The sequence below is a fragment of the Cavia porcellus genome, unplaced genomic scaffold (assembly GCF_034190915.1).
Source record: "Cavia porcellus strain 051 isolate PalLab524CR breed Dunkin Hartley unplaced genomic scaffold, mCavPor4.1 scaffold_6, whole genome shotgun sequence".
Classification (NCBI taxonomy): domain Eukaryota; kingdom Metazoa; phylum Chordata; class Mammalia; order Rodentia; family Caviidae; genus Cavia; species Cavia porcellus.
Genome location: NW_026947489.1, coordinates 29,092,656 through 29,115,658, shown reverse-complemented (window position 1 = coordinate 29,115,658; position 23,003 = coordinate 29,092,656). Strand labels below are relative to the sequence as shown.

At 38.9% G+C, this 23,003-nt stretch overlaps 1 protein-coding gene across 3 annotated transcripts; it reads right to left on the bottom strand.

Moving 5' to 3' along the window:
- Positions 1-4,132: 4,132 nt before the first annotated feature.
- On the bottom strand, positions 4,133-22,986 carry Oip5 (Opa interacting protein 5). 3 transcript variants are annotated; one of them, XM_063250259.1, is made up of 5 exons: positions 22,668-22,986; positions 22,302-22,368; positions 20,449-20,571; positions 19,119-19,200; positions 4,133-11,476 (listed from the first exon to the last, which is right to left on the bottom strand). In XM_063250259.1, the coding sequence occupies exons 1-5, from the start codon at positions 22,984-22,986 to the stop codon at positions 11,321-11,323; spliced, it is 747 nt and encodes a 248-aa protein (XP_063106329.1). In that variant the 3' UTR covers positions 4,133-11,320. The 3 variants fall into 3 exon arrangements, with proteins under 3 accessions (XP_063106329.1, XP_003475477.1, XP_063106330.1); XM_003475429.5 differs by lacking the exon at positions 4,133-11,476 and adding an exon at positions 12,222-12,950; XM_063250260.1 differs by lacking the exon at positions 4,133-11,476 and adding an exon at positions 12,222-12,403.
- Positions 22,987-23,003: the final 17 nt, after the last annotated feature.

The following is a 23,003-nucleotide window of genomic DNA, read 5'->3' as shown; positions in this document are numbered from 1 at the left end:
TGGGGCACCAACCTTATAGGGAATATATTTGCAAGTTTTGTGCAACAGAGTTTAGTTACAGTTTTCTCACCAATATCTAGAACTTGTGTCTGTTTCAAATTTTGTCATTCATGTTAGCTAAGTATATTCACTTACTAATTTATTTCTGATACTGGGGACTGAGCCCATTGCCTAACATACGCTAGGTGAACACTACTACTGAGCTATGGGCGCAGGCCCTATTTTTCAGTTTTCTTTTATGGTAGGATCTTAATTGGTGAGGTGGGTCTCAAACTTTCAGTCTTCCTGCCTTAACTTCCCTAGTACCTAGGACTCATAGTCCTGTGGGATTAAGCCTAGCTGTTTTGTTTTGGGTTTGTTTGTTTTTTGAGATGGGTCTCACTATGTAGTGCAGGCTGACCTGGAACTCATGTAGCCCAGGTTGGCTGTGAGTGTGCAGCAATCTTCTTGCCTCTGCCTTCTGAGTGCTGGGTTTACAGGCATGCACCACCAAGCACAGTTTGGCCTCTAATTTGTGATCTTTCTTCCTCAGCCTACCAAGTAGCTGGGATTACAGGCATATGCCAGTGTGCCCAGCTAACTTAATCGATTGATGGATTGATTAATTGTGCTAGGAATTGAACCTAGGGCCTTTGTACTTTGGTATATCCCCAAATATTACCCCCTGCATTTTTTTTTTTTTTTTTGAGACAGAGTCTCTTTATGCAGTTCAGGCTGGCCTTCAGCTCACTTTGTAGCTCAGGTTGGTCTCGAACTCGAAATGATCCTCCTACCTTAGCCTCCCGAGTGCTGGAGTTACAGGCGTGAGCCACCATGCCTGGCCCCCCTGCATTTTTGAGACAAGGTCTTACTAAGTTGTTCAGGCTGGACTGGAATTTGTAATCTTTTTGTCTTAGCCTCCCAGAATGCTATGATTACAGAAGTGTGCCACGTTGCCTGGCCTAGCTAAGGTTTTTTGTTTGTTTTGTTTTTTTGAGACAGTCTCACTTTTTAAAGTGCAGGCTGCCCCTGAATTCACTATGTAGCTCAGGCTGGCTTGCTGCCTCAGTCTTCCTCAGCTGGGATTAGAGGTACGTGGTATTATGCCTGGCTGCTAAGGCTTTTTTAAATTTTTTTTCTGGTACTGAGAATTGAACTCATGACCTTGCGCTTGCCAGGCAGGTGCTGTGTGGCTGAGCTATATCCCTAATCCAAGATTTTTTTTTTTTTAAATATGCGGGACAGATTTAAAAATAAATGAGCTAGCTTTTTTCTTTGATGATAGTAGACACTGATCTAGCCATGCCAAGGACATCCGTTCTTGTCCAAAGGGTCTCTTGAGTGTTTTTTCCCCACTCCAAGTCTCCCAATAAAATGGTTTGGACCCCTCCCCCACCCAAACCCCCAAAAACCCAGTGGGCTAGAAAAACTAGTTAGCCAATCACTTTGGCCATTATCATAAACTAAAATCATGTAAACTTTCTTTTGGTATTGGGGATTGAACTCACGACCTTGCACTTGCCAAGCAGGCCCTTATGCCACTGAGCTAAAGCCCTGGTCCCTAAAATCATTTAAACTTTTGATACACATCTGATTTACTTATTAATGTCTTACATTGTTAAATGGTAAATTAAAATTTAACATTGTATCTGAAGTGTGTAACTCATTGGTGTTAGGTACACCACAAATTGTATAGCCATTACCACTATCTGTTTCTACAGTTTTTCCATCATTTCCGACTCTATACTCATAATTCTTGATCTTTTTCCTTCAGCCCCAGATTACCTGTATTCTACTTTTGTCTCTTGTGAATTTGCTTATTCAGGATTATCTCATGTAAGTGAAATCATACAGTATTTACACTTTTGTTTGTTTCTTTTAAGTCAGGGCTTCCCTAGGTAATTTAGGCTGGCCTTGAACTCACTGTGTAGCACAGGCTGGCCTGGAACTCAGGTCAATCCTCCTGCCTCAACTTTACCAGTGCTGGGACTTGGGTGTGGTGGTGTGTTCCACCACACCTGGCTAGAATATTTCTATGGCTATATAAAACTTGGTATTGCATTGGCATAAGAGCCAATTCCCATATTTTTTGTTTTTGTTTTTGTTTCTTGTTCCTGTGTGGTTCAGGCTGACCTTGAACTCTTGGTGATCTGCCTGCCTTAGCCTCCCAAGGGCTGTGATCATAGGCATGTGCTGCCACACCCAGTGACATGTATCTTTCTTAGCCTTTTTTTTTTTTTAAATCGGTTCTGGGGATCAAACTCACAACCACCTGCTTGCAAGACAGGTGCTTATGCCGCTGAGCTAAATCCCCAGCCGGACATGTATCTTTCTTATAATTTGTTTTTATGTATATAGCTTTTTTTTTTAATCAGATGTGTGTGTGTGTATAAAGATATATATATATATATATATATATATTCTTTTTTTTTGTACTGGGGGTTAAACCCAGGACCTTTGCACAGAGCTATATCCCTGCCCTGTTTCCTTCCTTTTTTTTTTTTAGGTTTTTTTTGGTAGGGGCATTGCCAGGAATCAAACTTAGGACCTCATGCTTCCCAGGCAGGCGCTGTGCCACTGAGCTACCTCTCAGCCCCTTTTTTCTTTTTCTTGCAGTGTCTTGCTAAGTTGCCTAGGCTGGGCTCAAAGTTATGATCCTCTTGCCTCAGCCTCCCAGGGTTCTGGGATTATAAGCATGTGCCACCATGCCTAGCTCTAGTGCTGCTCTCCTTGAAACAATAATTAATTTGATGTTATAATTAGGCACTTTCTTTTAGACAGTGTATAATTCAAAATATTTTTATGTGTGTTTCAAATATTTATTAAACAAAACTCTTGGACAAGTTCCTGGTTTAATCTTCCTGTTTTGTTTTGTTTTGTTTCCAGGTATTTCTGCGTTATCTTCTAGAGCAGTGGTCCTATTAATTACCCTCTTTCCCTGTCTTGAAATATTGATAACTTTCTACAGATCACCTCCATGGTTTGGAATGAAAAAGATGGCTTCCTTTTGTTCCACCTCTCAGCTTCAACAGAGATGCCCTTAGGATGCAGTTAACCTGTGACTTCTCCAGGAAAAAAACCTAACTGATGTGGGGCTTGTACTATGGTTTACTTAATTATAAAGAAATTTTGCAAGCTGAAGGCATATATGTTTAGTTTTAAACAGGTGCTTAGGTCATGATATTTGTGAATTCTTTCACTTTTGTTCCAAACAACAAGAGTATATAAACAGCAAGTATGGACGACTTCAGGGGTTCTTAAAAATGTCTTCCAGCTTCAGCCACGATATGAGAAGCACAGTTAAGACTGTATTAGTAACTTCCAAATAGTCATTATGATTCATAATGAAAGAGATGTTAAAACATTACATATATCTCAAAATCTTGGCTTATCCTGCCGTGGATTTGCTGGAGGAGAACAAAGATCCACTTTTGTAATTAAATCTTCGATATTATAAAGAAGCATAGAGATACTAAGGTTGATTTCATATGTGAGTAAACCAATTTCTGTAGATACACATTTTTACACAAGAAAACTTACGTTTTTGAACAAAATTTTTTTTTCTGTTAGAGAAGGACGATGTTGACTTATTTTTTAGAAGTTTTTGGAAATCTGATACTTTAAAAAGTTTTTTTTCATTCTTCTAAGGAAGGAGCAGCCCACGCAGCAGCTAATCTTGTGAATGCATGTTCTCACTTAGTTGAAAGAATGATAAAACAACATAGTTTGAATCCAGTGATGGAATCCTATTCACTTCCCTAAGATGAGTGGCAACTGTTACAGAATTCTTCATCCCTTCCTGGAGTGGAATCCTATATAGCAGAAGACTTTGTTTTCCCTGTGGTGAAGGCAGGAAGGAAAAGGGGTTCACTTCAGAAGATGTAATGGGCCCTGTTGTACAGCCTGCCCTCAACTCTGGGACATGGAAGTATGAAGATAAAAATGAGAAAGTTTCTGCATACCTTGCTGCTAAGAAAAAGAAGCAAAATGTCTTAGGTAGCACCATCTGAGTTTTAACATTTTACATTGTATAGCTCCATTTTATATGAACTAACTTTTCCTTTGACCCAGGATGGGCACTTAATGTTTTATTTTTCTAGGCAGTGGGTGTCATATTAGGCTGAAAAGGCTAGAACTCAGGTAAATATCCCTATTTATACTTTTTTTTTTTTGTCCTTTTGCTTTTTATCAGTACCAGGGATCGAACTCACGACTGCCTGCTTGCAAGGCAGGCGCTTATGCCGCTGAGCTAAATCCCCAGCCCCAAATATCCCTATTTAAAACTGAGCTTTCTTCTCAGAATGAGCCTTAGAAGTAATGTTCTCAATCCTGTGCTTGATCATTAGAGATTTAGAAGAAATTTAGGATCTGAAAAGAACTCAAGAAAAGTAGTTCCAGTAAGAATTATCGATCTACTTTATTTTCCCTCCACAGTTAACTCTATGATGAGCAAACACACTGTCATAGAACCCTGTCCCTCCAAATCAACAGGGGACTATAGTATGAGATGTCAGGTTTCTGTAAGAAAAGGGAAACCTTTGGTTTTCATTCTTTCTGAGTAGAGAAAGAACTTGAAAAATGATTACTCTGTTCTGTGGAATGGTTCCCCAGAGGTGTGGGTGCTGTGATGCCAGGAATTTTAGGTAGGTTTACCAAAATTTGAGAGTGATAGAAATAACCTAAAATGGTCAATGTTGAATATTGTAATGATTAGTCAGATTGGTCAATCTGTTTAATGTAAATAGGGAGGAAAACCCTTTTTCATAAAACATACAAGACAAAATGTAACTTCTTTTGAGGGCAGTTAGTGATAAGGCATAATGAAAATAATACTATCTAAAGGTAACTTAAATTTTTCTCTTAATCCCCTAGCCACTTCTTGATATTTTTCATTAGTATTTTAAAACAGTAAGAGACAGAATGAAGCTATGTGTGGTGGCACATGCCCGTAATCCCAGCTGTTTAGGAGGCTGAGGCCAAGGATCACAAGTTCCAAGCCAGCTTGGGCCATTTAGATCCTATCTCAAACTAAAATTTAGATAAGGGTATAGGGCAATTTAGATAAGGGTGGGGATGTGGCTCAGTGTTAAGAGGAATGGCCTATATACAGGCTCCTGGGTTTGATCCCTAGTACTGAGAAAAAAGGAACCTCCATACATGAGTCCCACTGAGAGGTTGCGAACCTATCATGGTTACATTGGACCTTCCAGTTTTCTGTTGTTCATTATCTCCATGATGCTTTGGTAACTTTGCATCAGGGTCATTGGGCAGGGAATGTCAATGCCAGTGAAACCAGATTGAACCCACCTATTTGAACAGGTATCAGATCCATCTCCAAATGCTTTATATTTTTCAGCCTACAGTTCAGGGAGTCAGTGTTCAATGCTATCATTTTCTTTACCCTCTGTCCCACCCATCCATGTTCAAAGATAAAAAGAAAATTTCAAAGCAAGTCAGTCGGGGCAACAGTGTACTTACATTGTGCATTCAGTGCTGTCTTTCAGTGACATTGTTCTCACATGTTCCAGGGTTGACACCAGGTGACATTTGACCAAATGGGCAAATTATCAGTTGTTGCCCTGTATTATTTTGCATTTAATTTTTGGTCTCATTAATAGCAAAAACTATTAATTTTAGAACTATACCTTGATCTGTAGCTGTGCCTCCTTTCTTTTCTTGGCTCATTCACATTATCTGATAGTTTTTCCTTTGGAAATTTTAAAAACGGGATATGTGCAATAGAAATATATATATATTTTAATACTTGTGGACAAATGTTACAAGTTGTTTAAGAACAACAAAATCACCAATGTCTTCCATTTTGAGACGTGTATAGTTTTGTAAGCATTAGTGCTTGGTAGCATATTGTAGTGCCATGTTAGGGGTTAGTGCATGAGCCTAGAAATTTCAATAATTCAGAATGAATTATTGATAATAACCAATAGTATAAAATGAGTGGAAAATCTAGACTTTTTCATAAATATTTGAATCTGATATTCTTCCTGGGGAAATGAAATTAAGGCCAAAAACCCCAGAAATCTTTGTTCGCAATCCAAAACATTGAAGATACATAAATTTTCCCCAAGGTAGCTAGAAATACCTGCCTTTGTATCTTATGAAACCTTAAATCAAAACAGTCATTTTATAATTCTGCAGTGCTTTCTTGGTTAGAGGTAACCTTGTTCTTGTAAGTCTTCACATTGTATTACTTGGATTCCTTTTTCTAGTCCTTTTGCATCCAGAAATTATTTTATATTTTGCATGTCTTACTGAGATGTTGTTACTTCAGTGAGAGCTACCTAATCTCTAGGCCATTTAGATTTCCTGTTTACAGTACATGGGTTAATGGAAGAACTCTGTCGGTGGTTTGGAGAATCCTAGATTGTTAACATATTTCTAAGTTTGCTGAGTTGTATATTGATGGGATTCCAGAGCTTTTCATGAGAATTGGAAAGGCAGCTAGATGAAACCTTCCTCAGTTGCTATGTTATAAGTGGTTGCTTTCCCTTGGTTATAGCAAGTCTCACAGTTTTCACTTTTTTCTACTTTCTTTACAGAAATAAAACGGTTTTGTTGTGAAAGCAAAAATTGCTTTTCTGTAAAAAGGAATTCTACCTCTAAAAGCTACCTTGAAGGTAGCAGTTTTTTGGAGTGCTTCTAAGATCTCAATATTGAGAATCGAGGATTGACACATTCTACAGTAGTGTGATGGGAAATTAAACTATTTCCATGTGTTGTCAAGCAAATTTAGAATTAGTAGATTCTGGTAGCAGATCTCTAGGGACCCAGGTTTAGGTTCTCATAGTGTGCATACAATAGTTGAGTTCTGTGTCAAATAGCTTAGTGCCTGGGAGAATCTGTTTATGAAAAGCATTTTTAAAAACTCAGAGTAATGAATACAGAATAACACTATATAGGGAAGGATATTTCCTGTTAAAAACAAGCCATAAAATGAACTGATAATTTCAAGAGGTAGAATTTCAGTAGCAATAACATTTGCATGTATAATGAATTGTATTTGCAAACTTTACAGTAGGATAAGTGATTACTACTTGAGTTGGTGGGGCTCTGTCATTAACAGAGTTGCACAAAAGGAAAAAAATGTTGTAGGTAAAGAGCATACAAAAGATACTTAGTATGAATGTATATTAATATACCTAAGTGAGAAATACCAACTTTTGTGTATTTTAAAGTTTAAAAACTATTTCTTTCCCAAAGCAAAGGCTTAGAGCTGTTGAAGTCTTTCTAGTGCTTAATCTAGAAACAAATATACTCCTGTAACCTCAGAAGTCCACATATGGAGGTTATGCTTAAGTTTTACTGGTTGGCAGCAGACATTTGCTGTATAGAATGCCATCTTTTCCGCTTTGTTACCTTCTTCTGTTGGATTCCTGGGCACATTTTTAAAAAGGAAGAATGTTATGTAAGTGATTAGGGTTTTTAAAAAAAATCCCAAGAACTTGGATAGCTGGCTTTTCATTCTGCTTATGATGAAAGAAGTTTAAGTTTTAAAGGTAAGAAGCTTTATTACAGAACTAAAGCACTTTCAATGTTATCCTGATTAAGTCAGTCAAAAAAATGAAGGTAAGAAGCTGTTGCCAGACATGGTAGTGCATGCCTATAATCCAAGCAATTGGGAAACTGAGGTAAGAGGATTGCCACAAGTTCAAGGAGAGCCTGTCTCAAAAGAAAGAAGTGTAAGGAGCAAAAGAATTGAGGGAAATAGCCAAAGATAATGACATTTTTAAAAAAATCCTAACTAATGTAGATAGGATGAAGCCTGTGGCGTGTGGCTACTGCTTTTGTTAAGGACCTGACAGGCTGCTTTCTTGATCACATAGCTCCCCTGAGAGTATAGTAGTAGAACTGGGCTGATTTAACTTCCTTTCACCTGGTGTCCATATTGACTGAGCAATTTAAAGATTGCTTTAAAGGATTGTATTGCAGAGCGGGGAAGAAACTGAAGTGGTAAAGATCTATGAATCTTGAATATGTAATTACTGTATGTGGTAGCTTCAGTGGTCAAGGAAAAGGCTGCATTAAATTGATGATGGCTCTTTAATGTCATTTTTGTTAGTGTTAGACACAGAACAACCAAGCAATATTCAGACATCTGCATGGTCATGAGGACATGGCTACTAATTACAGTGATGTCCATTTACTTCAAACAATTAAAGATTACCTTTAAAAACCATATTAATAGTTCTAAACTATGCTACAAGTGTCTGTAGTCTTAGCATATCTGGTTGCTCTTTGAAGTTCTTGTGGTCTGGTCTCTTGTTTACTCTGTACTTGTGATATGCAAACTATGAAGAGACCCTTGGCCTCAAGGAGTTTACATTCTCATGGTGCTGTTGGTGCCAGCAAGTTGCTTATAGTTCATAACACTGCTTGGATGCTAATCATTTTGGAAGGATCTCAGCCAGTGGTTTTAAAAGCAGAGGGTTGTATTAAACTTCAGGGCATCAATGCGTGAGTTTACATTTTAGTAACTACTCATCAACTCCTTGCCCTCAGGAGCTGTGCAGAGGCTGCTCATTAGCGTGAGTTGGAGAAGGAACCATTCTGCCTAAGAGCAGTTCACCATACACCCTGCCACCCATGCTCTTAGATACTGTCAGTAAATGGCCCAGAAAACTTACTGCTCCACAATTCTTTCTTGTGCATCTTTCAATTCTTTCTTTACCCAAAAGGGCCAGGATTTGAATATGAGCCTTTTATTACTGAACAGTGATCCTAATTTTAACCTTTTGTGTGACTTAAGCTGCTGTTTCTAAGACAGCGTTGTGATACATGTGAAGCAACTTCCACTTGAAAATTTGCATGTGTTAATATAATTTCCTCTGAGTCAAAGGATTTACCCTGCATGTTTATTAAAACTGGGTCAGGTTGAAAGTTCAAGCAATAGTTGCAGGTTCATATAAGTCTGATGGTAATATACTAATACTCTGTTGCATGATTGCAAATTTCTAGTATTGTAGTTACTAGTAATTTTATATATGCATTTATTTATAATGAAGCAATATAAATAGCTTGAATTTACTGTTTATTATTTTTCATTTTCTGATTGAAAATTATTTTACTTCTGTTGCAAATGATAAGTAGTAGATAAAGGGGCAACCACAAGACATTCATACTATAAGGAATAAATGAGCACAGCAATGCTTACTCTCTAATCTCTTTATTATTTCCTTTAGTCCTCAAGCATGTTTGAAAAGGCAGAAATTATGCATGTTTATTAAATAAGCTGCTATGGCTACAATAATCAAAAAGGTGCAGAGTTTCAGAAAGGGCAGGAAAGGAAATAATAGTGCATGTGAACTACTTAAGATTCAAAGGTTTGTCTGTTTAAGTTTGAAGTCTCTTAAAACTGGTCTGTAGAACCAGGTACAAGGGCATACACCTATAGCCCCAGCTACTTCCAGAGGCTAGGGCAGGAGGACTACTTGATCCTATGAGATAGAGGCCAGCCTGGGCAACACAGCAAAACCCTCTCAGCAAAAACAAGCTAGTGTTGTGGAAGCTAATAAGGTTAATGTGCACATTATTTCAGATGTTTTAGGATTTTAAGTAACGGGGTAACTAACTGTGCTGGGTGGTACTAGTATTGATCACTCAGAAAGGACATCAGCAGCAACAGACTTTGCATGTTAAAGGAAGAGCTGAGAATACTAATACATAGTACTTTCTATTGTATTAAAACTTTATTATTTTTTATAGCCAGTTTGATCTTGATGATTTGGTCAGAGTGCACAACTCCTTTCCTAACAGTTTTGATCCAGGTGAACAAAAAGTTTTTCCCATTTTAAAAAGAGCAGGGCGCAATGGCACATGCCTATTATCCCAGCACTTGGGAAACTAAGGCAAGGCAGGTTCCTGGCCAATCTGGGTAATTTAGCAAGACACTGAAAAACATTTTCCAAAAGTCTAGGCACGGAGCTGTTTTAGAGCACTTGCCAAACATGTACAACACCCTGTTTTAAGTACCTAGTACTGCAAAAAGCAAACATAACACAAGTATTTATGATAAGTAATGTACAAATCGAATTTATGGTATCTGAAAGAAACAAAACTCAGAGTAAGATTATGAGATTCACTAGGTTCCTTCCAGTTTTAATGTCCTACAATTGAAAAACATTTTTTCAAAATTATTTTAACTTTAGTCTTTGTAATCGAACTTTACTACAAATAACATACAGAGTGAATTAAGTGGAATTGTTACGTTAGTGCTTGAGAATGATTTGTCCTTGTGATGTTTGATTTCCACACAAATGCAGGAAGTGAGACATACCCATGTATAAATGTCCCTTGCCACTTACTGCTACCTTGCCTACCAAATAATAGTTAAGGTCAGATTTTCTCTTAACTCTTCTTATTACTCTAAGATATATTGAAATAGATTGTACTGGAAAATCAAACTTCATAGGAAATTTCTCCAGGAGCTCAGACTTACGGTTACTGACCATTTGCAAAATATTTATCTCCCTTGATGACTGTATGGCATGAAATCAAAATACTTTTTGATTTGGGAGTGTGGCATGTGTGAGGGCCCAGGTCTGATTCTCAGCCTAGCAAAAAAACATTTTTCCATCCAGGGGTTTAAAAAGTATTCTAGCAATAGGTTTTCATAAATCTTTAAACAGCTATACTAGTTTTGGCACTAACCTTAAAACTACTCATCTCCTATAATTTAAAAGATTTAAGAATGTTAGAGTACCTTTCACAATAGTTTATTTACTATCCTTTACAGAAGTTGCTTATTGTGTTTACTTGCTATTGTACATATCTTCCATTACATAATTGGGGTTGAAAAATGTTAAAATGGGGTACGTTTGAAGTATTACAGAAGGCAGCTTGCTGTCTATGCATCTTTGGAAGTTTTGAAAAAGTTTTAGTCTATGCATCTTTGGAAGTTTTGAAAAAGTTTTACTCTGTGACGTAAAAAGCTGTGAAAGAGTTGGAAACTCTGCACCTGTGTATATAGACATTTTTAAGCAATAAAGCAGCATGAGCAATGCACTGAAATTTCTGTGTGTTGTTACTTGAATTGGCTAACTTTGGAGAATGCTATAAATGATAATGATGAAAGAAGGAAATTTTCATAGGCCTAAGCTGAAGTAGGCTCTAGATGCCCACAAAGGACCAGCGTCTCTTGTTAAGGAGTTATAGTTTGTGTTGTATGTTGTCCAGTGGAACAGATGGCATCTGAAAAGCATTCCCACTTCACCTGTGGGGCAACTGTATGGTCCATCTATAAACACTTCGTTTCTGGTGAGAAGATAGTAGTATAATAAAACAACTCCAGGAAATCATTCCCACTTGAAATACATATATATCGCATTTAAGATACTTCTACAGTGGTACCTTGATTCATGAGTTTTTTTCCACAATTCTGGCCACAAACCAAGTTGGACAAAAACTGAATTAAAGAGGGCTGGGGATTTAGCTCAGCGGCATAAGTGCCTGTCTTGCAAGCTGGCAGTCGTGAGTTTGATCCCTGGTACCAATAAAAAAAAAAAAAAAAAAAAAAACAATTAAATTCAATGGTTAGGTTCAGTGTTGATCTGAGAATTGGGTTTGTGAACTGAGGCACTGCTGTTTTTAATATGTAAACTGGTTTTAGTTACATGGTGAGGTTTTAACATTAAAGTGTAACAAAAAGATACTTGTTTAGGAGAAAAGTTTTTTTCAGTAAGGATTTTACAGATTTTGGGATTGCTGTTGTCAAATGGGGAAGAACAAAGAAACTGGTTTTTACTATGACTAGTTAATACATTCTGATTTATGAAACTTCATTGAACAAATACACCCTGTAATGATAGCATAAACCATACACTATGCTAAATGTTGGTTTCTATCATTAAGAAACTCAAAAGAAAGCCAGGCATGTGGTATTCTCAGCATCCTGGAGACAGGCAGGCGGATACCAAGTTCTGGCCCAGCCTGGGCAACCTATTAAGACTTTGTCACAAAGAAAGAAAGAAAAAAACGGACTGGAAATGTAGCTCAACATGGCAGCCTTCCATTCAATCTCCAGTATTAAAAAAAAAAAAAAAAAAAACAGCTTCAGTATGTTGTGTTTATTCTCATAGTGTTTAAGTACTTAATGTGTGGCGTAACTAAAGGAACATTCTGAGAAATCTGTCTCTGAGTGATTGCCTCATTTTGTGAATATTTTCACATAGCAAGACCCTGACTCAAAAAGGATGGAGAATATACCTTAGTGACAAAAAAGAGACAAATTGTACTTTCTGTAGTCAGTTTATTAAATGTCATTATGTGTATTTCACATTAAAAAAGGATTCAACAGTATTTATATAACAATTGCTATACATTAAGAATCTACATTAAGCCTAGCTCTTTAGCCCAATCCTGTGTCTTTAGATCAGAGGAAACATGGGATATTGCCTCCTAATCCTAAAACCTGAAATGAAAGAAATTCAGAAATAGATACTATGAAACTGATAAGCCAAATAAGTTAGGCAAATAAGTAAATAGCTATGTAACATGCATAAGACTCCCTAGTGTCTCTTACCTTTTAAGAACAGCTTCATAAATCACTTGGAAAATCAGACTAAAAGTAAACATAAAGCCATCTTTCCTCCTACTATTCTTTCTTTGCTTTGTTTTTCTTTTTAATTTCCTCTCCCAATTCTTGAAGCCCATTTTTTCCAAATGACTAAACAAGCTAGGCATGGTGGCACATCCCTGTAATTCCAGCAATTGGGAGGTGAGGCAGGAGGATTCAGAGTTAAAGACCAGCCTGAGCTAGAGTAAGACCTTGTCTCAAGAAAAAAGAAATAAAAAGATCAAACAGCTCCATGGTTGAGGGTAGCAGAAAGACCTGAAGACTATACTCAAGCCTCGGTTTTGAAATAGTTTTCTGGCTTGGACTGGTCAGGGGTCCCTTCACTCAGAGACTTCATGACTGCATCTAAACGGGGGGGTATTAGCATCATCTTCTCTCTCAGCTGGGAAGAGAAATACAGAGAACTCATTCAAAATTTGCTAGCTGTAATCCCACTTCAAATTTAAATTAGTTATATCATGATTGGCAGTTGGCAATGTCAATGCATCAGAAATTTAAAAATCTATTTCTGAAAGAACTTCAAGAAAGATCTTTAGAAACAAAGTCATGTGAAACCAAATTTCAGCTTTGCTTTTTATCCCTATGTTAACCGTAACAAGTGCCTTTCTGACATTGATATTCCCTTAACAGTTCAAAAGTAGCTGTAGTTACCAGGTTTGGAACCAATGTTTGATACAGTTAGAAACTTTTGAAGAGTTTACCTTAGAATGCTTTTGTTTTATCTTTCTGAGGTGACAATCTCATGCAGTTCAGGCTGGTCTTAAAAGTCACTGTGTGGCTTAGGCTGGTCTTAAACTCAGTGATCCTCCGACCTCAGCCTTGAGTGCTGGGGTTATGGGTGTACACAATCATGTTAGGCAGAACAGCTACGTATTTTTTTTTGAGACAGGGTCTCACTGTGTAGTTAGGTTCTCCTTGAACTTCTGGCAATCCTCCTGTCTCAGTCTTCCAGGTACTTGCACACAGGCATGTGCCACCACACGTAGCTAAACAGCTACATTTAAAACCAAATTTAGTGGTGTTAACTCTGTACAACATAAACTTCAACTAAAAAGTTTGTGTTTGTTAGGCTTGTATCTACATATCCTGCCTCCCCGCCCAAAGACTCACGTTTTGGGGGCAAAGCTATCTGTACCCTTGGTATCCAGGACAAGGCTACTGCCTTCCGAGTTTGGCAGGGCCCCATGAGAAGTATGCACAGCTCAGGGAGTTGATGCATAGTAACTACAACTTTGCTTGAGATAGTTTTCTTTTGTTCCTGTGAAGCCACCAAGACTTGCTGTTCTGCTAATAGGTTTTCTTCCTGTTTCAGATTCTACCCTCCCCTTAATCTCTCAATGAACTTATTCACATGCTGATTGTATAAATAACTCTACAGGTGCTGGGTAGTTTGCATTCTGCTATCAGGAGAAAGGGCTCCCCTGACCTCAGCTTTTGTATATTGATTCCTATCTTCTCCATCCCCTGCAGTCCTCCCTCTGAAGTTTCAGGAGCTGCACAGGACACAGTGCTCATGTACTCATAGGTGAGACTTTCTGGAGGTGGATGGATCTAGTTGTGTGAATGTGGGTTATGGGTGTGATACAGGCTGAACATGGTGGCACACGTCTATAGTTAATCACTTTGGAGGCTAAGCCAGGAGGATGGCCATGAGTGTGAGGTTGGCCTGGGTGACACAGTGAGACTCTGCTTCAAGAAAAATTTTTTAAATTAAAAAAACCCGAGACTTCCAGGAGAACATGGCGGACAGATAGCAGCAGGTACGGAGGCTCTCTGAAAGACACAGCTTAGAATTCAGGAATGGTGTGGAGTAAGGAATCACAAGCAAGTGGAGATATGGCCTGCTGACCCAAGAACGAACTGGGCTGAGAGAAACCAACTGGGAATGCAATCCTGTGCTATAACAGGAACAGAAAAGCCTCACTGTGGAAGCTGGAGCCCGCGCCATTGGAAGCCGCGATTTGGGTTTCCCACCACTGCCGCTGTGTCTACATCGGCTCGGCAAGGAGAGAGATGCACGAAAGCTCTGAGAATGGGAATTTGTGAACGGAGTTGAAAGCAGGACGGGCAGGGAGCTGTGCATTGACTTGCAGTGAGGGAGAGAAACTGGGACTCTTCCACGATTTAGGAGACTCCAACAGAGGACATTCTGGGACCAGGCAGACTTGCGGAAACAGGGCGCTGCAGTGACTTCAGCCACGGATCCCCCTCTCAAGCAGGATTGGTGAGCAGTGCCTAGCCTACGTGACGCTGCTGGCTGAGACCCAGTAGGCTAGCACAACCCAGATCCCAGCGCCTAAAGGTGACCTGGGACGGGCCCCACATAGGCTGCCTGGTCTGCAACTTCCTGGTCGCTGCAGTGGGTGGGAACACCTAGACGGCGCAATTCAATCAGACTGTGGCTGACAGGGAAGGAAGCTGGGCCTCCTTTATACGCTTGCATGTATAAGGAACAAAGAATATGGGAAGAGGCAGCAACAAGAAAGGGTCCTCAGCCCCCAATCCTGAGAAAGGCAACAGCAGACACAGCACCAATAGATATAAAGCGTTATCTCCAGAGCCTCATAGACAAGTTCAGGAATGAAGTTATTAATAACCTGAAGCTAGACATAAGCAGAATAGTTAGAGAAATGCTAAGCACCACCCAAGAAAAAACAGATGGTGGAATGGAAGAACAAAAAAAGAGGGGAGAATTGTTTGATGGAGAAAATAGAGAAAGCATAGAATACGTGAAGCAGGTTCAAAGAGATTACCAGGAAACTAAAAAGTCTATCGAAAACTGGCATAACAGCTTGAAAGAAACTAAGGACAGATTATCTGAACTGGAGGGCAGGTTTGTAATATGGGAGCATGAAATGAAAACTTCTTAAGAATAACAAAGAAACAGCAATAATACAAAGACTAGAAGATGATAAGAGGGTCTATAACTTAAGAATTAAGAACATAAGAGAAGAAGTAGGGACACAATCAAATGAACTACAAAAGCTACTCGCAGAAATAATCCAGGAGAATTTTCCTAATTTAGCAAAAGGTAAAGATACTCAGTTGTATGAAGCATACAGGACCCCAGCCACCTACAACCCAAACAGAGCAACACCCAGGCATATAATAATTAAAATTCCAGAAATCCAATACAAGAACAGAATTTAAAAGCCGTCAGAGACAAGAAACAGATCACTTACAAGGGAACACCCATCAGAATTACAGCAGACTTCTCGGCACAAACCATCAAATCACGAAGAGCGTGGGGGGAAATAATTCAAGCTTTGAAAGATAATAATTTCCAGCCAAGATTGAGATATCCTGCACAACTATCCCTGCAAATTGATGGAAAAACAAGGTGCTTCCAGGATAAAGAGGAACTAGGGGAATATGCAACCACCAATTCAACTCTACAGAGAATACTGCAAGATATTCTAAAAAAGAAAAATACGAAGAATCCATAAGTAGCGGCAGAGAGACCACAATGAATGCAGCAGAAAGCAAAATGAAGAAGACAAACTGACAACTAATAATAGAAAAAGAGCTCAACAGAAATGAGGCAGAGAAGATTGGATGATAGGAACAGCTATTTTGGAGAAAATGACATCTTAAGAGGTAATACTGATTTAGTATCATCTTGTTTTGAAGTCTCATCAAGCTTTTGTTCTTCTGTCTCCATTGATCTAAACAGGTGGTATCTTATTGGATTTTATTATATATGATAGTATAAGCAAAACCTTTTATAGACAAGGAGATTATAGAGAAACCATTGTTTATTTTCTTAGTTGATTCTAAATACCCTGTAATACTGTCATTCTCTTCAATGGTTTTACATTGTTTTGATATATTTAATGCTACAGTATACGAAGTTATACTCAAAAGATTTTAAGGAAAGAGACAATATGGTAACTACTTTTATGTCAGGATTATCTTGTAGTGAAACACTATTTTGCTTAAATGGTTATGTTTTGATCTGCGCTGTTTTGCTGTTATGCCCTCTTTTATCTCAATCTCCACTTTATTATTTACTTTTTTATTTTTATCCTTTTAATTAAGGGAAAAATAAATAAAAAATAGCAGGATATATTATAGTAACCCACTTGGACTTTCCATTATCTTGATTTAAAGCCCTGTATTGCTCTCACCATCTTGTTTTGACTGATGTCCCTCTATTCTGTTTTGCTTGATAGTACCAGTTTCGAAAGTTTAGGCAACAGCTGTGAAGATAGTGGGATTCATTATGACGCCCATTCTGGTTGACTATTATCTACTTCTGAAGACCTATAATGTTTTCAATGTTTTGGTTCTGTCGGTTTTATTCTTTACTGTTTTGTTCAGTTTTATTATAACTGATGATAACTGATCTATTAGAGATAGCGGGAGGCATTATGGTAACCATTGTTGATCACCTTGTATTATGCTTTTACATTATCTATTATGTCCACCCTTTTGTTTTCACTGACTCTGTTCTGTTATGTCACATTTGGTTCTACTCTCTTCCAAAAAAGTAATAAGAACTGTGGGAGCAACAAAACCCAAAATGTGTAATTGTCATTGTACAAAAGAGAGGAAAAGAAAGTGCTCTAAATGATATAACTGCATGTATATTTAAGTGTGTAAGATAGATAATGATATCACTGAGTTTTGTTGGATTATTGAACAGAACTGTTTGCAGTCTCACTGTTGGAATGTCCACTTTATAAGCTTTAATTTTGTAACTTGAACAATTATTTCTAAGATGACAAAATGTAATCCATTAACTAGTGATTTCCTACTGTTTATTTTTTTCTGTAAATCTGTATAACTTGTACCCTTTCTCTGCTTTTTTTTTTCTCCTTAAATAAAATTAAAAAAAAAAAAAAACACAAAAACGGGGCTGGAGATTTAGCTCAGCGGCATAAGCACCTGCCTTGCAAGCAGGCAGTCATGAGTTTGATTCCCGGTACCGATAAAAAGGAAAAAGACCAAAAAAAAAAAAAAAAAACAGGTATGGGCCAGAGGTTTAGCTCAAAGGCACAAGCACCTGCTTGGCAAGGGCAAGGTCGTGAGTTTGATCCCCAGGACCAAATAAATAAATAAATAACAGGTATGATATTAATATTAAGGTTGTATAGTGCTAGATCAGTCTCCTAGTTGGCTTAGCACAGTTTTGGGCGTGGGTGATAGGAAGGCCCACCCTCGGTGTGGTATAGCCTGGATGGCATATAAAGGGAGGCGTCACTGCCTGCTGACTTCTACCTGGCCTGCTACCCCATGAGCTGTTTCACCTCTGCATTGTTCCTTGACCATTCTATCATGCCTTGAAGTCAGCTAATTCTGTGGACTGAACCCTCTACAAACTATGAGCTGAAATAAACTCTCTTCCTTTAATTTTGGATGCCAGGTATTTTGTCTCAACCATGCAAAAAAGTAATTTAAGACAATGTAGAGGGGGCAGGGATCTAGCTCAGTGACATGAGCATCTGCTGTCAAGTGCAAGGTCCTGATTTTAGTTCCTGGTACAAAAAAAAAAAAAAAAGAAGAAGAAAAAGACATTGTGGAATACAGAATTGTGAATATGTCAGGTGGGATTAGACCTATAACTTGGGAGGCTAAGACAAGTTCGAGCCAGCTTGGGCTATACAGTGAATTCAAGGCTAGCTTGCATTACAGAATGAGTGAGGCCTTGTCTCAAAACAAACAAACAAACAAAACACCCAAAAAACTAAAAACTCCCTCAAAAAAAGAATTACAAATAAATCTACTGGAATCAGAGTAAACTAAAAATCTTTTTGTCTTTTTTCTTTTGTCTTTTTGAGACAGACTCTCGTCATGCAGTTCAGGCTGACCTTGAGCTTACTTTGTAGACCAAGCTCGTCTTGAACTCACAACGATCCTCCTGCCTGCGACCCCAGAGTGCTGGGATTATAGGAGTGCGCCACCACGCCCGGCTTCCATTTACTCTTTTTTTGGTACCAGGGATCGAACTCATGACTGCGTGCTTGCAAGACAGCCGCTTATGCCACTGAGCTAAATCCCCAGCCCTGTAACTTAGTGTCTTAATGAGACTTCTCTCAAAATAAAAACTGCAGTTCAGTGTGCAGGCCTGAGTTTAATCTTCAGTACCACCAAAGGGGGAGGTGGTGATGATGGTAGGGATGGCAGCTCTGTGTAGGATAATAATGTCTGTTCCTACCATAAATGAAAATGTAAGAATGTTATGTTAGCCAGACATGGTAGTACACTCTTGTAATCCTGGCACTCAGGAGACTGAGGCAGGAAAAGCACCATGAGTTCAGGGCCAGCCTGGGCTACATGGTGAGTTTAAGGCTAACCTGAACTGCATAAGGAGATTCTCTCTGGGAAAAAAAAGAAAAAAAGAATATTATATTGAGCAGCTTTCTCTACCCCTGAATTAGACCAAAATATAACTTGGATATTTTGTTTCATGTTACAAATTCTCTAAGGTTCACCAAGCCAAATGTAAAGGATCATCATAGTACCTATCAATTTCATCTTCAAATTCATTTGTAAAAATCACTAACGGTTGTCTCTATTAAAGGAGCCAGACAATCACCAGGAATCTTACCTCTGTAATCTTTTCTAGTAGAGGTTCACCATGAACATCCATCTCAGATGCGTGTACCATGGCTTTTGTTTTTAGGAGATAGCTGCACAGAAAACAAAATATTGGTATTTTGCCACAGTGAAGACTCTCAGTGAACCAAGCTTACCCTCTAAAGCACACATCTGTCAAGCAAATTCTGCCTTTTTACCAAGTTCCATTTTAAGATTCATGATGTATTTTATTAGAAAAACAAATTCATAATAAATCTGAGAGACTCTATGCCTCATACTACCCCTTCCCAAAAACAAAATTATCTCCAGATAAAATGAAGACCAAAATAAGGTTATATGTTATTCAATCATGATGAGTATAAGCTTTACTCCATCAGTAGATTCTATGGCACAGTTTGAAGTCATGTGACAAATCATGTTGGTTGCTCAGCCAGTATCATTTCCTTACTTCTTACTAACACAATCCAGATTTGTCTACCATAGGCATGTGCCTCATCCTAAGTGCTGGGTCATAACTGTTCAAAGCAACACAAAAACAAACAAAAACCCCCACCAAAACAGCAACAACAAAAAAAAAACCCAAACTTCAAAGCCACCTGTGACCCACTGTCACATACTTGCCTCTCAGCTTAAGGTAACATTGTGACACAGTTGTAGCTGACTTTGTCACCAAGACCACCTACAAATGACATGTCTCTGAGTCCCACCCAAATTCCTAGGGTGGGAAATCTGCTTGGCCCCTCTTGAGTTACCTGTGAATTGTGCCATGCATGCTATCACCATGGAAGTTCAGAGACAGATCACAGCACAAATGGAAAAGGTGTTCGTGGCAACATTATTTTGTAAAAGCTTACCTTCCAGAATATCCTCAGCCCATTAATGGGCTGAGGATTCAGCTCAGTGGCATAAGTGCCTGCCTGGCAAGCGCAAGGTCATGAGTTTGATCCCCAGTACCAATAAAAAAAAAAATTAAATTAAAAAAAAAACTCTCAGGATATCCTTTAATGAACTACCCTCTGAAGTATTCCATGTTACAGATATTAAGATATGGTATGATTAGAAGACACTGAAAATGCTGTGCCAGTATGAGATCAGATTCTGAGTCTGGTGTTATCTTTCTTATAAAAGAGAATACCTGGATTATCATTTTCTTTTTTTTGAGACAGGGTCTCACTTTGTAGCCCAGGTTGGCCTTGCACTCATGGTTATTCTGCCTTAGCCTAAATGTTGAGATTACAGGCGTGTGCCACCATGCTCAGCTAGCATTTTCTGTGCTACATATAGTTTGTCTTTTCCTGAAAGATCTTGTAAATCATATTTGACAATATTTGTCTACTCACCAACTCATCTTATCACTGTAAAGACAGAAATAACCTCTCAGGGGAGCCAAAGCAGCATGCGTGGAATACAGATGAAAACCAATGAGAATCCCACAGGAATTGCAGAATAACTGGTTATAAGTGCTGGGGAAGAAGCAGAATAAGGCTAAGAAAGAAAATCAGGTAACAAAAGTAACCAGTATATGGAAGTATTTCTATCACAATACAAGAAAGCTATATTATAGCTTTCAAATGACATATATACTACAATAGAAGAAAACTATACTAGAATAGGAATGCAAATGAAATAATGCTACATTAGGTTAGCTTAGGTTTTAAGGTTATTACACCTTAAATTATGCAAACCTTCTTGAAGTGTGGCCATAAATGCAATCATGGATGTACAACTGACATTTAAGTAGAGAAAAGTAATTTACCTCTGGGGCAGAAAACAGCTAACTAATCAGAGTATCATTAAAAAATCTTTTTTTTTTGGGGGGGGGGTCTTTTTCCTTTTTATCGGTACCAGGGTTCGAACTCACGACTGCCTGCTTGCAAGACAGGCGCTTATACTGCTGAGCTAAATCCCCAGCCCCTAAAAAAATCTTTAAAACACAATTGCTATATTTTAAATCACTATCATGTCAAATTGATAGTTGATGCAAAATAATCAAGTTGACTAGGAGGCTTACAGAATAATTTATTAATAGAACTCAAATCTGCATTATTTATGCAGATATTCTTAAAAAGTTGTTCGTTTGTTTGTTTTTGAGACAGGATTTCACTATGTCCACTGCCTTCACACTGAGCAACAGTCCCATCCCTTTTTACTTTCTAATTTAAGACAGGATATCAGTAAGACCCTGAATTCCCTGGAGTGGGCTCAAACTTGCAATCCTCTGCTTCAGCCTCCAAAAGTGCTAAGATTTTGGGTGTGCACCACTATGCCCAATTGAGTTATATCTTTCCAAAAGAAAAAAAGCTTCTATCCAATACAGATTCTCATAAAAGTTAATTATGAATGGAATGATACAATTTAAGGTATCTGCTTCAAACACAAGGCTGAAGGGAAGTAATTATGATCATAGATGAAACAAGATGGGACATAAATTGATAAATGTTTAGTTCAGCAATAGTGTCTAGTTTCATGATACTCTTTTTTGAGTTTGCCATAACAATTAAAAAAGAATACACTTTACTTATCATAAACATAAGGAAAGTTTCACTTAAGTAAACATTCTGTTGAGCATAGTTGAAGTTCAGGGTAACAATGTTCTTTTTTTTTTTTTGAGACAAGGTCTGGCTATGCACTTCTGGCTGGCCTTGAACTCAATTTGCAGCCCAGGCTTGGTCTCAAACTCACAATGATCCTCCTGCCTCAGCCTCCTGAATGCTGGGGATTACCAGGCGTGTGACACCACACCTGGGAACAAGGTTATTTTCAAATGCCATAATTACTCTCTTGCTCAGTGGATACTCTGTAAGAAAGGTAAGGTTGGCTTTTTTTTTTTTTGGTCTTTTTTCCTTTTTATCGGTACCGGGGATCAAACTCACGACTGCCTGCTTGCAAGGCAGGCACTTATGCCGCTGAGCTAAATCCCCAGCCCAAGGTTGGCGTTTTTGATCTCTAGTTTTCAGGGCTGATTATTTTGCCTTTAGGACTTCTTTTCAGGAAAAAGAATACAAATTTAACTGTTTGGTTTCATTAATGCATCAAAAACAGAAGTCAGATAGGTTCAGGATGCAGCCTATTATTCAAATATAGTATGTCAGCAATAAAGTTTCCTTCTACTGCAATGCCGTTAACAATCCGTTTCCCACTCCAGGTCTCATAGAGAATAGAGCTCCATCTGAGCTCTTGATAAGTACAGTACCTGCACTTGAGCAAACCCTCGATGCCAACCAGAAAAGGGTCTTCCAACACGACGTTTTTTGTGACTTCTAGAAAACAAACACGGGTCAAATATGTAATTGTAAGACTCTTAGAAAGGAAAACCTCTCGTCTAGACAGACACACCGAGCAATGAAGAAGAAAAAGGGGCGTAGCTCAGTTAGAGCGCTATCCCAGAGCGCGCGAGGTCCAGGGTTCGATTTCCAATACCAAAAGCGAGCAAAAACCAAAATAAAACTACTTTCCTTGGGTACAGTTTGATCTTCCGAACCCTCACCTCGTTTCTGCGCCCAGCTAGTTCCCCGCCAGCAAGTGGCCCGCCTCTACCTCCGTAGCGCTGCCCACTCACTGGAGAAGACCACGGCCCCGAGGGTCCTCGACAGATTCCAGGCGAGGTTCACCGAATCGCCGATCACGGCGTGGCACTGCGCGCACTGGAACACGGCGCACCTCTCCGGCTGCAGCCACGACGGCAGTCTCGGGCCTGTGGGCTGCTCGCCCCTTAACCCCGTGGAGGCGACCGGCGAGGACCCCTTCACCACCTGCGTATCCCACTCCATGGAGGTCGTCGAGCCTGGCTCGCTAATCGTCTCCTTGGCGGCATCGCGAAAGCTGCCCGAGGAATACACGGTAGACGTTAAGCTACACGTCCCCGACTGCGCCGCCATTCCTCGCTGTCAGCGCC